This window comes from Gracilinanus agilis, chromosome 6, assembly GCF_016433145.1.
Source record: "Gracilinanus agilis isolate LMUSP501 chromosome 6, AgileGrace, whole genome shotgun sequence".
NCBI lineage: Eukaryota > Metazoa > Chordata > Mammalia > Didelphimorphia > Didelphidae > Gracilinanus > Gracilinanus agilis.
The window spans coordinates 155,825,485-155,843,509 of record NC_058135.1 but is presented as its reverse complement, the minus strand read 5'-3'; the positions used below and the strand labels follow the sequence as shown (position 1 = coordinate 155,843,509).

The window sequence follows — 18,025 nt, the reverse complement described above, 5'->3', positions numbered from 1 at the left end:
CTCTTGGGGTCTTAAGTCTTGCTGCTCTCAGGAGCCAGCCCTTGATGGTCCCAAGTAGCTACCAAGAACTTAATGAATGCTCCAAGCTTGCTCTAACTCTGTGTGCTAGCTTTGGCACTTTAGGTAGTATGTGTTTGGGGGTCAGGGGTGGGGGGGAAGTCAATCAGCTCTCGTTTTAGTGAGAGCTATTTCATGCCCTTATAGTGTGGAAATGCCCAAATCCCACTTACCTTCAATGCTGTGCCCTATTGTGAGGTCCCTTCATTCATCTGAATTTGGTTTTTGTGTCCTTTTGAGGTGTCATAATTAGGTTGGTTAGGAGAGATAAATGCCCTGCTTCTACTGTACAGCCATCTTAACCTGTCTAATTAGTCATTATTCCATTTGGGCTTTTCTTGGTAAAGATCCTTTAGTGGTTTGTCATTTCCTTTTCCAATTCATTTTACAGATGAGGAAACTGAGGCAAATAAAGTTAAGTGACCTGTCTGGGGTCATACAGACAGTAAATGTTCATGACCAGATTTGAATTTATCAAGTAGAGTCTTCCTGACTTCAGACATACTCTATCCACTGTCTTGACTTAAGTCAAAAGCTAATCTCTCATAATCCTAGTTTCTACATTCATAAAATGAATAGTTCTTCTAGATCAGGGGTTCTATTTTGTAGCATGGATTTCTTTGGCAGTCTAGTGAAGTTTATGAATACTTTTTCAGAATAATGTTTTGTTGCCTACATTCATGACTAAAGGAAAATCCAAGTTTCAGTTATAAATTAGTAAAAATGAAAATGTATGGTTTTTTCCATTCAAGTTCAAAGGTCCTTTAAATCTTATCTGTGAATCAGAGATTAAGAACTCCTGCTCTAGATGTTTTATAACTAAAATTCTATTAGCCTGACATTAATCCTAAGCATAATGTATTTACTGCATATATGAAAATTGATATCTATTAATGATTCTGTGGCATATAAAGAATGGAAGGATGTATAGACTCAAGAAATGGAAAATAATGGAACAGGGGAGGCTATTTTTATCTGTCAGTAAATATATCATCCAAAGGAAATTGTATTATAGTCAGATAAATGTATCTGTTTTCCTCCTTGGTTTTTCTCATTATTTTTTTTCCTATTCTTCAGTCATTTCTTATAGGTTTATTTGAAATTCAAAAAGTCAATATTTTCTAAATCAACACCTAAAATTTAGTTACATATATGTCCATAAAGTAAATACCCAAAGATAACATTTCTCATATTATTTTTATTTTACAACACTAAACACCATCTTGTTATTTCATAGGATTTACCAATTTGGGGAGGAGGACAAGAGAATAAACAATCTTGAGAAGTCAAATATTGTAGTTACTATTGTAGTAGTAGTGTTACTACTACTGCTTATTATCATTATTGTTTTAAATTTTTCCACTGTTATATATTCTAAAAAGAGCCAACTAATAACACAGTTTTCTAAAGGAAACATTTGATTTTGAAGGTTCTTACAAATTCATCAAATGAATGGAAAGCAAATATAAATTTATCATAAAAATAGTTCTTACAAAAAAAGGTTTTGCAATATCCATATATGTGTGTGTATGTGTATGCATCTAATAAGTGCTTAAACTGGAATGTGGTTGGTGAAAGCATTTATGAATTATTGACATTTTCAATCCATATACTCCAGTGTGAAATTCATTAAGAGGTGACAATTTTAGAAACACATCATATGAAGACATTGTAATACAAGGTGCTTGAGCAGCACTTTTATTCACTGATGCATGGGTATTATTTGAAAAACATAATTTAAAAACTGAGCCTCAGAGATTACTTTTGTTCTTATTAAATAAAGGATTAGCACTTCATTTGCTGAAAGAGACAGATGTCTGTCAGGTTTTTTGATATGCAATATATTAAAATCTTAATGAGAATCATGGAGAGGAAGCTTTACTTCACATAAGTGTTTTTCTATTGTCTTTTTGAATGTAGAATAGAAGAAATGGAAAGGATTTGTTGTAGAAAAATAAGAGTTAGCAGGATCAAAATAAGAATTTCATGAATTTTTTTTGCCTCTACAGTGAAATCTTATTTATATTTGTCAATTAAAGGGTAAGAATATATTTTGAGTACATGTTTGTGTGTGTATGTGTGTGGTTTTCTTTTTATTTATTTTCATAAAGATTTATATCTGCTCTGGTTATATGTTCTTGGAATTTTGCAACAGGAAGACATTGAGGTTGATCATTTCAATGCAGTCTCCTACTTTAGGAAGGTCTACACCTACAACAAGTCATTTCCTTCCTCTATAAAGTTCTTCTACTTCTTGCATTTTTCAAATCCTTTCAATTCTTTCAGACAGATTAAGCTTACTTCCCCTTTGAACTCTCCTCTGATCATTTCCATTCTACTAAATTTCTCTAGCACTTTGAGTCCCTAGCAAGCAATCCTCTCTCTGTATGAGTTTAGGGGAAATGTATCTATATACACACTCATATATGTGTGTGTATATATATATGTGAATATATATATACATATATAAATGTAGGGATTATGACATATAATAAATTATATACACATGTATCATATATACTATTTGTATTCATATTTAAAATTTGTTGATGTGATTTGATTAATATTAATTATCTATATTACTATTAGATAAAATAATGTGAGATGATATATAATGGAATGAATTATGTAATGTTTCAATATGGACATGTTTACACATATATAAAATTATATATTGTATAATATATATATATATACTCCTATAAAGATACATTAATATATGTATACTTGTTACATTATATACACACACACAGATATATATTATATAATATATATATATACATATATATAGCAACATAGACTTCTGATTACTTGTACTGTACTGAGTACAAGACTCACTTTCCCAAGGGAAACATGTTAATATGTAACAAACAGTGAAAAAAAATATTGTTCTTTTCCTTTTTCTTGTACCTTGGTGACAAATAGTATGTGTGGGGCTATGGGTGCGTGTGTTGGCAAAACTGGAAAAATAAAAGATTTTTTTAACCTTTGTTTCTCTTTCTGTGCTATCCCATCCTCTACCTCCATGGAGAGATTCAGTGAAGGTTCTTAAAGGGTACTCTGAACCTTGACAGTGTTGTTTCTAAAGATTTTGTTCTCCAGAATGGAACTCCATGAAATAGAAAGCTCTGCTTATCAACAGATACTTTGGAAAATCAGGGCTTTTGGGAGAAATGACTGAGAAATGGGGTACATGAACTGATAAAGAAGCTATGGAAGTCGTTTTTATACAATTTTGTACCTCCACCAAAGAAAACGACAAATAATCTACATAGTAGACCCATCGAGCTTACACTTGTAGAAACCTGAAGACAATCTCCCTCTATAAGCCCCTTGAATCATTCTTGACAGGCCCTGTGGCCTCTGACTTGAAGGAATAAGGGAATTGGACGAAAGATGGCCAGAGGCTCATGTGAGGATAGATGACTCCCCAAATGAAGAATGAGTGATATGTCTTTGAAAGAATAGTTAGGATACCAGTACCAGAGAAGAAACTGGAGGAATCTGAATGCAAATGGAAGCATATAATTTTCATTTTATTTCTTTCATGTATTTTTCTTGCATAAGTGATATATGTATTTCACAATCTGATAAACATGGAACTATATATTGAATGATAGCAAATGTATTAAATATAATATTACCTGCCCTCTCAGAGATGGGGCAGGGGAGGGAGGGAGAGAGTATGAATCACAATTAGAAAATGGTTGTTTTAAAAATGGTAACTTCATGTAATCTAGAATAGAAAAAATGTTTTGAAAAATTAATTGACAGGGGAAGGTACTGGGTGGGAAAGAAGGATATATATATATATATATATATATATATAAGATATATATATATATACATAATATATATATATATATATATTCATTCTAGGGATATATGACAACTTGCCTCTCCTTTCCTATCCAGTACCTTCCCCCATCTTCTTCTCCAATTAATTTTTCAAAACATTTTTTCTATTCTAGATTACATGTGTGTTGTAGTATACATACTACATGNTGAATGATAGCAAATGTATTAAATATAATATTACCTGCCCTCTCAGAGATGGGGCAGGGGAGGGAGGGAGAGAGTATGAATCACAATTAGAAAATGGTTGTTTTAAAAATGGTAACTTCATGTAATCTAGAATAGAAAAAATGTTTTGAAAAATTAATTGACAGGGGAAGGTACTGGGTGGGAAAGAAGGATATATATATATATAAGATATATATATATACATAATATATATATATATATATTCATTCTAGGGATATATGACAACTTGCCTCTCCTTTCCTATCCAGTACCTTCCCCCATCTTCTTCTCCAATTAATTTTTCAAAACATTTTTTCTATTCTAGATTACATGTGTGTTGTAGTATACATACTACATGAATCATTTTATTTTAAAACATATTTAATATTTAATACATTTAAACCTCTGACTCTTATATTATGTGACCTTTAAGCAGGCCTCTTATCCTCCCAGTGTTTCAAGATACTATAAGACTATAAGCTTTATAGAAGATGCTGATCTACATCAGTTGAGAGTTTCTTTATTGGCAGTTCCCTATAACAATGAATTTATGCATCTGGCCAACATCCAATTTACAATTCACTATACATGAATTTCAGAATGAGGACTACTTATGATTAAAGGAACTATATAATCACTACAAAATGCTGTCCCATATTTCCATCAGAATAAATTGGGTATTATTTATAATTATTTAATATAATTTAAGTAATTAATTAGATAAAAGGCCACTTGGGGAATCTAATAATAATTTATAATATCTCTATGATAGAATAGCATTTAGAGTTTTACAGAAGAAAATAAATTGGAGACTAACTACATTATTTTGTTCTTTTTTCATTTCACATATATACATCTTCTCTTCCTAACTATATTGATTGGAAGAACTATGTCTTTCTTATGCTTCTTCTTTATCTTCCAAAGTACCTATGAATAATAGAAAGTACCTAATGTCACTCAATAAATAACTGTTGATTGATTACAGTCATTGTTTATTTTTATTTACATAGTTGAATATTTTTTTCTTTTATCCAACTACTGCCTTAGTTGAGTTCCTACTCTTATCAGTTAGTTGATATTTTTCCCCTAAGGTATAATTTATTTGACATTCATTTATTTTCTTCTTTTTGTTCTTTTCCCCCCTTCATTAACTGGGTTTCCCTTCCACATAAATTCAAATCTTATATTTGGATGAGAATGGGCATAAAATGCAAATGTACCTCAACTCTTGGCACAATCTCAGAATAACCAGAGTTTGAGTGAAGATTATCAAAAAATGTCTACATGATGAGGTTCTGTAAAAATCTGATATTTTAAACTTGTGGAGTTGACATATATACATGACATTGGAGTATTCATGATGGAGAATAATTTAACCTTGTGTAATTATCCAAATGAGAAATTTATGTAACAGTTTCTGATTTTTCTAAGACATTTTAGTCAGCTAAAAATTATATTTAATGTGAAAAAAAATCAATTAATCAACACTTATTTAGTACCTCTTATGCCCCAAGATGTAGGCTATCTTCTGGGTCATAGGCTTGCTTGCCTAAGAAACATACACAAAGTAGAAGGATGTGTTTTAAAATCCCAAGTTTCAGATGCATAAAGGATACTAAGTATGAATATGCATGATAATTTTAGCATAATTGCCCTAGAAGTCCACACCTATTTCTCCCTGTTCTCTCCCTTACTACAGGTGCTGAAAGCTGTTGTAAAGAAATATTTTTTGTCCTTAACATTAACCTGAAGCATTAGCAATATTCTTAATTATATTCATTCAATAAAGTTTTAATAGGTACTACTTTGCCATACTATATAGTAGGAGAGATACAAAAGGAAAAGGAAGTAAAATATCATCTTTTCCCTCAAGGGGTATAAATAATAATATAAAAGAAATATGGATGATGGGTTCCTTGGCAACCAAAGAGTCTGCAGCAATGAGATGAAAAACCAAGAAAATTTAGGAGTCACAATTGAGAAAAAGAGAATTTCTGAAGCCATTTCTATTATATTTTAATATCTGGATGACTCTATGTCTGGGGCATAATATGTAAGCCTGAAATACATAAGCTTACATACTGATTTTTAAGAAAAAGGTTTCTAATTCATTTTATATTGTACATAGTTGAAGTCACTATTTCCCACCAATTTACCAAGAATTGAGAATTAATTAAACTTGTATCTATAAATATTTGAATGGAAATGAAGTATATGTATATGTGTGTGTGATTGTGTATATGTGCCTGTCCTTTATGAACTGATCACTACATTTGGATTTTGGGTAGCCTTTATGTTGTTGACAGAATAAGAGTTTGCTATATTTCTTGAAGTTTGGATGAGGAAGTTTCTAAAACCATTTTAATAGCATCATTAAAGCAAAAGTTTCCCAAATCTCATTCATTGAAGTAAAAGGTATTTTCGGCACTTAATGCTCTCTGTAATTTGCAATGCAATTTGAAAAACCTTGGTGATACATGCATGTGTTCTCTGAACCATGCATTTTATAATTAAGAAATGCAATTCAAAGTAATGCACATATGATGGGGACTTGGGTAGAATGAACATCTTATTTCTACAAACAATAATACGTCCCATGGATATTCATTTTATGAAGATCTGAGAATTAAAGAGAAAATGGATCTTCCCATTCCCCCATGCTCTAATCCCACTAGATGGAAAATTCAGGGTAAAAGATGTGAATAAACATTTATTTATTTAGTAATTACTGTGTGCCAGACACTATGCAAAGTACTTTACAAATAATATCTTATTTTATCCTCTCAATGATCCTGTAAGGTAGATGCTGTATATCCCTAATTTATAGATGAAGAAGCTGAAGCAAATAGAGATTAAGTGATTTGCACCAGGTCATATAACGAGTAAGGGTATGAACAGAAAGTACAGATTCAATCAGTCAATATTTATTAGTGCAATAGTTAGCATAAGTCTTTAAGGTTGGAGAAACATAAGGATCATATTGCTGTGACTATAGAGAAATAGAATCAAAGTGGAAAAAGATATTCCAGGTCAAAGAGTTCCCACTTTTACAGATAAGGAAACTGAGGCTTAGGTAGATTAGGTGATTTATTCAAAGTTACAATGGGAATAGATGTCACAGGTGAAATTTGAATCCAAGTCTTTTTGTTCTTTCTTCCATGTCAAACTGCATCCACATCTTTATGGATTCTATATAAATAATGTTAATGTCATTTGGGTAGGTAATTTAATAAATATATTCAATATAATACAAATTCAAGTTTTAGGGCCTTAGTTTTCAAACTTTAAGAAATCAGAAATATTCATCAATGATCCCAGTAAACTGATAGGCAGCAATCATTTATATTAGATTCATCTGACTTGAAAAATCCTAAATATGACCAAGTTTATCAAGTATATAACCTATGTAGTTTGCTTTTTCTCTCCCTCCTTTCCCTGTCTCCTGCTTACCGATTTTTGTTTATGGATATTTTACTTTAAATTTATTGGATCAGTTCACTTTGGTTTTGAATACAGCCAATAATATGATGAATGGGTTACAGCTAGTCATAAGATGGGCAAGAACAGTGCAATTTTTTCCAAAGTAAAGATGTCCAATAAATCTTAATCCTGATTAACCAAGAACTATTAAAGTGGCAAGCTTCTCTTAAACTATACAGCATGTGTCCATGCCCCATGAATTAAAACCCAAACCAGTGATATTAATGTAAGTTACACTAGAATCATAAATGAAATAATAAATGAATGAAAACACCTTGAAAAGGGGAAAATGCCCTAAAGATGCAAAATAGCCTTTCCAAAGTAGGAGGAGAAAGTAATATTTTTTGTTATCACCCACTCTTTCAGTCAACATTTCTTGAGAACAGGAAGATTATTCTCTTATGCACGCAGACTGCAATTAAAAGATGATTATGCATTTATTTTGTATATTCCTACATAATGGAGTTGGTAAGACCAGTTCACATTTGCTCAGTCTAGCCAATTGTTAAAATTTCAGTGTAAACGTTTATATCTCAGAAATTAGGAAGTGTTGCAAATCAGAATGTAGTTTTATCATTTTGTTCATTGTCTAGACATGACAAAGTGAAAAGATTTAATAATGCAAATTAAACTTCTAAGTATGTCATGGTTTTTGTTTTTTTTAGTGAGCAAGTCGTTAAATAATTATCACTACATCCTAGTATAAGTGTCTTCTTTTAGATTATATGCTCCTTGATTGTAGGGCCTGATTCTTGTCTTTGTAACCTTAGCACCAAAAATGGAGCCAGCTACATATAATAAACACTTAATAAATTCATATTAATTTTTTATTGATTCAAAATCTTTAGTCTAGGTTAGGACATGGATTTTTTAAAAGGAGAAGCTTGTATTCCTAAATATAGTTTGTGAAGTTTAGAATTTAAATAACCATCATCAGTATTAGTGAAGCTGGAAAACATATGCCTGCCAGTGATGGGCAAACTTTTTAAAGAGGGGGCCAAAGGAAAGGAAGTGCTCTAAGGCAACTCTTTCGAAGTTTTATTGTATTGTATCCTACTCATTGTATTCCTCAGATTAGGAATGATGTCACGCAGCCCAATAGAACATTCCAGGGGGCTGCATCTGGCCCATGGGACATAGTTTGCCCGTTGCTGGCCTAGATTATAGAATCCCTGGAGGAGTTTTGAACAAGGGAAATGTTTTCATGTTACTTTTTTATTTATTATTAGAATTTTTATTCCTCATGACATGCTATTTCTCATGACCAGTTTTTATGTTGAGAATAAGTCTCATGTTTCATAACAAAGCCATATAGTTTATGGTAGACAATACAGGGGATATAATTTTTGAAAAGTAAATAAATGTTTTGTTGATACTTTTTTTAAAATTACTACCACTCCCAAATGACTCTTTTGTGCCCCCACTAGAATGCTCCTTTGTAACAAGAAGAGTTAAGGGAAAAAAATGAACATATTGGCCAGGTATGACTCTGCATGTCTCATTGCACACCTGTATTCCATTGTCTTTTTCCTAAAAGGCAAAAAACATACTTCATCAGTGTTTAGAGGTTATCATCAGAAGCAATGATGAGAATATTTCAGTGTTCTTCAGAGTGTTTTAATTTACATTATTGCAGTCATTATTTAGTGCATTCCTCTGATTCTTGCATACTTTGTTTTATTTTATAAAAGTCTTCAAAGAATGAAATTTTTCAAAGCATGCGTGAAGCACAAAAGAACTCTCTTCCGTATCTCACTTTCACTTATATGCCCAGCAGCCTACAGAGAGACTTTTCATTTCCAGATTGAATTCATATGACTGACTGGCCTCAGTACATTCCTCTGTGAATGAACGCCTGAGAAATCACCATCCCGACTCTCATCCCTCCCTGGCATGCCGTCTTGAGCGGCAGTTCGAAGGTTTAAGCGAGGTTAAGACTTTTGAAAGGTGATGTCAGGGAAGGACTAACAACTTTCCAATTTCTTCCAGCATCCGCAGAATTCGAATCAGTTCAGTTTGATTCAACTGTCTAACAGCGTTCAAGACAACATATATAGTTCACCTGTTTAATTTAAACTTTTGACTAAGAAATATGGAAACATACGATCGGCCCATTGCACACTGTGGATGCTCCATGAAGATTAATTTAGAGCAATGATAAATTGCAGTAGTCTAGGCTATTAGGAAGAACTCTTGAAATAACATTAAGTATGACACTGAAGAATTTATATGATTAGTGACTTGGATTGAATCTAGAGAATCGTAACTAATATGCAGTTATGGATAGATCTTTTCAAGGTACTCGCTTATATCATAGTTTGTTGGTGGTTGGGAAGCTCTTTCTTATTTAATGAAAAAATATAAGTGACCTACTTAGAGATCCTGAAATAAAAGGAAGATTAGGTCAGGGCAAGAAAAAAGAACTCAAATGTAATTGTCCATTTGTGATTCAGGTACCCCTAAAGCCAAATCTCCTTCCATCCTCTGCCTCCTAGTAGTTGACTCACATTGTTAGGATTGTTATTTAAAAAGACATTTTTCCATAGTATTCATTTGAATTTCATCTTACCTTTAATTACATAGTGTATCACAATTATTTTTTTAGCAACTTTGGCCTTTGCTTTTAACTTTTGACTCAAGCCATTGCATTTGGTTTATGTATTAACTTTCTTGTTTTCATGCAGTCAAAGGATTCTTTTCATGGGAGCAGGAAAATTCTCCATATATAAAGTTGGTCCACCACTATTTCCTAATAGTTTGACTGGACTCCCTTTGGACTCACATAAAAATAATAATATATATGAGTCCAAGCATCTCCATTAGTAGAATTTCTCATATTTCATTTCCCTCCACACTTCACAACCCGATTATAGTGGGTCTGTTTTCTGTTCCTTACACACAGTCCACCATCTCCTGTCCCTGAGCCTGAGAAATGGCTGCCTCATGCCTGGAATGCTTTCTCACTTGAACATCCTTGGTTTCCTTCAAGACTTAGCTCAAATATCACCTTGTTCAAGAAGGTTTTGTAGCTTCATACCTCTCCTGATACTTTCCCTTCTGAAGTTATTTTTATAGACTGTATTTAGTTGTATGTATCTAGTTATTTGTATTTTGCTGTTTGATTGGAATGTGAGCTCCTTAAGATTAGTTATTATTATTACTTTTTTGTTATTTTTATTTTTTATTCCAAATGTTTAGCACAGTGCTTGGCACATAGTAAATTCTTTTTGACTGACAGAATCTAAATAGTAATAATCTAAAACTTTAAAGTCTAGATCAGTGATTCCCAAAGTGGGTGCCATCGCCCCCTGGTGGGTGCTGCAGCAATCCAGGGAGGTGATGATGGCCACAAGTGCATTTATCTTTCCTATTAATTGCTATTAAAATTAAAAAAATAATTTCCAGGGGGCTAAGTAATATTTTTTTCTGGAAAGGAGGCAGTAGACCAAAAAAGTTTGGGAACCACTGGTCTAGATGCTCAAAATTGATTCCATCCTTCATCATAAGATAGTATATAAGTCTAAGATTAAACTAATATGAGTATACCAATATTGACATCCACCTAATGATTACAGATTTTTTTCTATTAAAGAAATTATTTTTTTCACATAGCATATAATATTTAAGAGAGGACAAAGAAAGAAAAGATATTCCAGTAGAGTTTTCAGTTCCTTTCTTTTAATGCCCAAATGTAGGCTTAGTGTATATCTATCTCAAAGTCTTTTAGGTTGTATAGAAACCTATACTTTGGCCCTGGGAAAATAGTTTCAAATTATAAGTTTGATTGAGTAGATCAGTTCCTGAGATGGATATAGGAAAGGCTGTTAGTTTTAAAAACTCTGTGTTCTATAGTACTTGATAATTGGGACTAGGTAAAATTATTGGAAAGCCTTTTGTTAACAGTACTTAAGCTACATTTAAAAATGGAAAATTGATGATCCTTTTATGAATGTTGTATTCCCTTCTCTGTAGTCTAGTATATTATTGCATTTATTCTATCTTACTTTCATTAATTTTTGTCTTATTTTTCAGTTTTAAAAAAATATTAAAGATTGTATAAAGTTGTATTTATATTAAATAAAGCTTGAATTAGAGCAATGATTTTTTAAAGAAATTAATGTCCTATAAATTACATATGAATGAAATGAATGAATATTTCCTATAAATTTGAAAGAGGTAAAGATAAAGGTGTCTGGCCAATACAGTACCATTAATCTATTCTCTTTTCTTCTTTCTCTCTTTACTTCTCTCTCTCCAATAGAAGTGGAACAAAAAGGTAATTAAATACCTTTCATAAATTATATATTACTTATTTTAGGCTAAGTTATTTAACAGTTTAACATTTAGTTTAAATATTTTGTCATTAATTTTACCTATTTTATGAAAGCTTATTTAGTCCCTCTGCTGCTCAACTTCACCAAATAAATCAAGACTGAATGGTGCCAGTTTAATCCCAGTATCCTAAAAAATTAAAAAAATTAAGAAGTTTTTTTTGGTTTAATTTCCATTATTTGCTAGAAAAGTATTTGCTTTCTTTCTATAGTTGGTAATAGATAGTGATTACCTTAGTATGTGTATATATAATTATATATATATGCATATTTATGCACTAGATTATCTGCCCCACCTTTTTGTGCTATTTATCTTTTCTCTGTCCTTGTTTATTTATTGGCGGGAGTGGGAGAAGAGGACTCTTCTGAAACACAGTAAAATAAAACCACTCTATAACCCAAACTGCTGGAAGCCATCAAAGCCTTTTGATTTGCACATAATGAGGACCTGGAACCCTAACAGAAATGATGTTCTAGGATATCATATTTATAATAGTAAGATTGACAAATCATTATAAGCCTTTTGAATAAAATCAAATTTAAAAAACTAACTCACTGGTTAAATATGAATGGTGAAATGCTTTAAACCATACACAGATAGTTAGTTTTAAGATTTACTTTGCCTTAGAAGAATTCAGTGGCCATTTTCTCCCCTTGGCCTCCCCTTTATTATTTCTGGGAAAATAATGGTCCTCTAGTAATGGATTTCCATTTCCAAACCTAACACCACTCTCTGCCTATCATCTCACATTTGTTTTCCCCTCTATGTATGCTTATGATTTCTGCTAATGAGCTTATCACTAATGCCTATGTCAAGTTTGGGTCAAGGGGAGAATATAGCCTATAATATACTAAATTTTGGTTTGGCATCCAAATATGCTGAGATTACCTAATTTGCCCACCTGCTACAATTACCTATTTCACAAACATAATAAGATCACACAATTCTCTTTCAATGCATTTCCTTTACACCAATTTTCAAGCAGCCTTATAACAGGTAAATCTACCTGGAGTGTCCTATGCCTCCTCCCACCTTTCATGCAACATATGCCACTGAGTCATACTAAAACCTGAATGTCAGCTATTTGCTGGCCATATTCATTCTGAAGTTTGAGCAGCAAAAGACCATAGTAAATGGTACTTTTCTTTTATGCTCCTGCCATGTAACATTAGAAGGTACATGCTTTTAAATTAAAATACTACTATATTTAACAGGACATTTTTAACTGATTAAAATCTAGATCTTGGGTTCCTCTCAATGAACTTCCCACCTTTTCTTCTTTCCTTATTCCTTTCTTCCTTCCTTCTTTTCTTTCCTGCCTTCTCTTTCTCCTTCCAATACCCATCCATCACTCATTATTTAATTGTGTGGATTGCATGCTCTCTGTGCACTATATAGCAGCTTTGGGAATCCTTTTTTTGCTAGCTGAATTGGTGGTCTCTGCTCTTGGACTATACTTTTGCTTTAAACATTTTTGTGAATGATTAAGGGATTGCCTGTTGGTTCTTAATAATACCTATTAAATTAGTATCACTTGGGCTATAAGGATGGATCTTTTAATTCAAGTTTACAGGAGATTCTTCAGCATCCTTTTTTTTTAATTGAATGAAAATGTTCCCAGGATTATATTTTTACCTAAATAATGTACTCTAGAGAAGATGTGTGCCCATAGGCATATATACATACTCTACATATATGTATTCACATTGAAACATTGAAATTACATATATGCAAAGAGAAATGATACAAGTAAATATAGTTCCTGTACAAACTGACTTAAATACGATAAAAAAGGAGAAATAAAATTATTCAAAACTATTTTGAAAAGCCAAAATCAGTGAAGAAAAATATTTCCTGCTTCAGGAAGAACCACAGAGAAACAAATCAGTTGTAACTGGAATAGATTTTTGGTGGGTGTCTCTAGTATTGAACTCCAAAATGATGAGGCATAAGAATACTTGCCAAAATACAAAAATTAATTGTATTTATCATTTTTAACTTTTCTTTTTGACAGTTTTTCTTTGTCCTGGACTGCTCAAAGGCGTATACCAGAGTGAGCATTTGTTTGAGTCTGACCACCAGTCTGGGGCATGGTGCAAAGACCCCCTTCAGGCTTCAGACAAGATTTATTACATGCCCTGGACTCCTTACAGAACGGACACCCTCACAGAGTACTCATCCAAGGATGATTTCATTGCTGGAAGGCCAACGACAACTTACAAGCTCCCTCATCGGGTAGATGGCACAGGATTTGTCGTCTATGATGGAGCTTTGTTCTTCAATAAGGAACGCACAAGAAATATAGTTAAGTTTGATTTGCGGACTAGGATAAAGAGTGGGGAAGCCATCATAGCCAATGCTAACTACCATGACACATCCCCTTACCGGTGGGGAGGCAAGTCTGACATAGACTTGGCAGTAGATGAGAATGGGTTATGGGTCATCTATGCAACAGAACAGAACAATGGTAAAATTGTCATTAGCCAATTAAACCCTTACACTTTAAGGATTGAAGGGACATGGGATACAGCCTATGATAAAAGGTCAGCTTCCAATGCATTTATGATATGTGGGATTTTGTATGTGGTCAAATCTGTCTATGAAGATGATGACAATGAAGCCACAGGGAATAAGATAGACTACATTTACAATACGGACCAAAGTAAAGATAGTTTGGTGGATGTACCATTTCCCAACTCATACCAGTACATAGCTGCTGTGGATTACAACCCTCGGGACAATCTACTTTATGTATGGAATAATTATCATGTTGTGAAGTATTCTTTGGATTTTGGACCTCTGGACAGCAGATCGGGTGAGTTTGCCTTTGGGCATTACTTTCTTTATTCCAAAAATGCATATGGCGGTACATTCTTATAGCTCATTCAGGATTTGGCTTAGACTACCCTTCTAATTTTGAAATACTGATTTTGACTGCTATCTGTGTGTAAAAATAGGATTGTGAAGATCTAAGAATGACTTATAAAATCAACATCTACCCTCGTTAAGCACCAAGAGGACATGTTCTCTGCTACAGTTTTAGAATGGTTGAACAGTTTATGTAATTGAATGCTTTCATGGTCTCATAGTTTTTCTCCCATCTTGTAATCCCATAATATATGAAGGGATTTCTTTGTGGATAATCTATATCTATTTTTTTCATGCCACTTGCAAATGGAAACTATTTTGTTTCAGAATAAATGTTCTAGTTCTGTCTTTCTATAAAGAATATTGATCTAGAGACAAGTGTGACTGAAAGGCTTAGTTTTTTACTCATTTGCTTTGTGACTATAGTCCAGTCACTAAAGTTCTCTTCATTTCACTTTCTTAATCTACAAGATGGAAATTCTATATACTTGCAGTCTTTACAGAATTTAGGAAAGCATTTTGTAAACTATAAAATGCTATACAAAAATGAGCTATAATTATTACTGTCAATTTTTGTTTTGGTAACTATACTGAATATCCAGTGCAATCCCTTACATATAGAAAATGCTTAATAAATTATTAGCTGTATAGAAATCTGGTTTTTCTTTTTCAAATCCCATTGAAGATCTCGTGTTCTAGGTCTCAGTAAATATTACTATATTGAAAACTCTGTCAAGTTTAAAATAAAACCATTATTTTTTCAAATGCATATATCTCACAAGTACAGACAACTGTAATTTGATCTGTTCTTTGAAAAAGGAAAATGCAAATAAATATCAGCCCACAGAAATATCTGAGAAAGACCACACATTTCCATCATATTATCATGAAGGTTTCATGACTGTTTTACCTCCACATTTTGTACCACAGCATGATATCTTCTTTTCATTTCAGTTTTTTTAAAGTTGTCAACTTAAATTTCTTTCTCATTATTTCACCTTTATATTCTCTCTCTTATCATGCATGGTATATTCTTATTTGAAATAATGTCTACAGAGTTTATTATAGAAGAGCAGAGAGATCCTTGGCAAACTTTTTAAAAGGCTATATTCAAGTGATGAGGAGATATAAAGGAGAGTGGCAGTGATGCCAACAAAATAGTCATTGGGACTAGGGGAACTTAGGGTTATAATTGCAATGAAGGTAGTTTCTACTTTATTATATGATTCAGGGGTATTTCTAGATACCTCATAATTGCCTGATTTCAATTTAAACTAGTTATAAGGAAAAGTCGACAAAGCCATATAAGTGTAGTTAGATAAATATGTCCAACCTTCCTTAAAGTCTTTTAATACCTGTACAAAATAGAACAGTATCTCCATTTTGCCCATGTAGACCTTGAATATTTATGGTTCTACTCTTCTAGGTCTTCTGTATTTTAAAAGCCAATGATTTTCTGACTGACTCAATGACTTAACATATCATCAAGTTAAGTAATTAGGCCAGTGAATATTCTTGGCCAAACAGCAATCATATTTTTTTTTAATTTGGGTAAATGAAATGCTATTATTTCTCTTTTCAGCTAACTTGGTGATGATCAAAATTTGTTTCTAAATTTTTAGTGTCAGACCAAAGTAAGTTCTTCTCAATTAAGAAAATATAATCTTTGAAAATGAGCTACTATAGTAGTCCTGTTAGAATGATTTTATTTCCTCAGAAATTATTAAGACCATTTCTAATTTTTATCAACACACTATATATGCTATGCATATATGAATATGTCCACTTTGGAATGTGATTAGATACATACATAGACAAAACGTTATCCTTATTGATGTGAAAAAATTTTGAACATTTAGTTATATTATTTGAAATAAAAATGAAAACAGCTTGAGTATAAGTAATAATGAACATTTCCTTTTTAAAAGAGTTTTTATGATGATAGACACTAAAAAATGATAAAAGTTCTACTTTCATACTATATTGTTCATTTAACCTAAATGATTACATTTTCATTTCAACAACAATAGCAACAGCACTGAAGCCTGTGTCCATTTTTGCAAGGGCTGAGATTTCACCTGGATTAAATTTAAAATTGCTTGCAAAAATATCCATTTTCATACATCAATGCCCTGATTAAAAAGCCAATAGTTTGATTCAGTTTTAGTGTAATTGAGAGATAGGAGGAACACATTTAGAAGTAAATTTTCTGCATGGCATGTGGAATATTAGAATTTCAATTAACATTAATAGGAGTTTTGATATAATCCACCGAAATAGCTGTAACTTCTAGCCCTGTTCTTCCCAATAAGTTTAATGGATGCCTTTCTAGGAAGTAAATTTTCCAAAACCACTCACCTCCCTTTTTAATGGTTTGAAAAAATATCTATTTGATATTCTTCATATACGCATATATATATGTAATTTTTACACATCAAAATGTATTGAACTTTTCTAAATTTTTAGACTCCAAAAGTTGTTGATAATCTTCATGGAAAATGAATTCTTTCCTTTTACCTATTACCTTTCTTTCTAAAAATGTATGGATAACGTGGTGCTCAGGATTTTAGGTCAATGTTGGTAAATTATTGAGAGCAAAAAAAAAAAGTCCAGGAAAGTGTTAATTCTAGCAACTAAAATGATGGAGAGACCTGACTTTTATTTTTATCCTTTAAAAGTGATTGGAGGGGGCAGCTGGGTAGCTCAGTGGATTGAGAGCCAGGCCTAGAGACAGGAGGTCCTAGGTTCAAATCCGGCCTCAGACACTTCCCAGCTGTGTGACCCTGGGCAAGTCACTTGACCCCCATTGCCTACCCTTACCAATCTTCCACCTATAAGTCAATACACAGAAGTTAAGGGTTTAAAATAAAAAAAAGTGATTGGAACAACAACAACAAAAAGATGGTATTTCCATTTAAGCTATATTTATGTAATAACGATTTAAATGAAATAAAATTTCTCATAAAGAAATTTATAGGAACTTACTGTAGAACAAATATTATTGAATCAAAATTATTCTTTTTACCAATGTGGAAATAGAAGGAATAGCAAGCACCTCATACAAAGACATCAACTAACTTATTGGCAGAACTAGCAACCAAATCCATTGCTTCTAATTCCAATTCACTTCACATTCCACTGTGTCACCATGGGCATTTACAAGGACATTTGCAAACTGTTAGATAGGTATTAAAGTATAGAGAAAATCATAAGTAAGGGAATAGAATGGATAAGGGGATAATTACCACTGAAAACAAATGAAGTC

General features: G+C 32.4%; 1 protein-coding gene across 18 annotated transcripts in view; it reads left to right on the top strand.

Moving 5' to 3' along the window:
- ADGRL3 (adhesion G protein-coupled receptor L3) overlaps positions 1-18,025 on the top strand; it is a 525,728-nt gene that overhangs the window by 157,332 nt on the left and 350,371 nt on the right. For 14 of the 18 annotated variants that reach the window (XM_044681582.1, XM_044681581.1, XM_044681579.1 and 11 more), the window contains 2 exons: positions 11,822-11,836; positions 13,907-14,707. In XM_044681582.1, coding sequence (XP_044537517.1) covers positions 11,822-11,836; positions 13,907-14,707 — 816 coding nt within the window. The remainder of the gene's footprint in view (positions 1-11,821; positions 11,837-13,906; positions 14,708-18,025) is intronic. The other 4 variants (XM_044681578.1, XM_044681583.1, XM_044681575.1 and 1 more) reach the window with 1 other exon arrangement.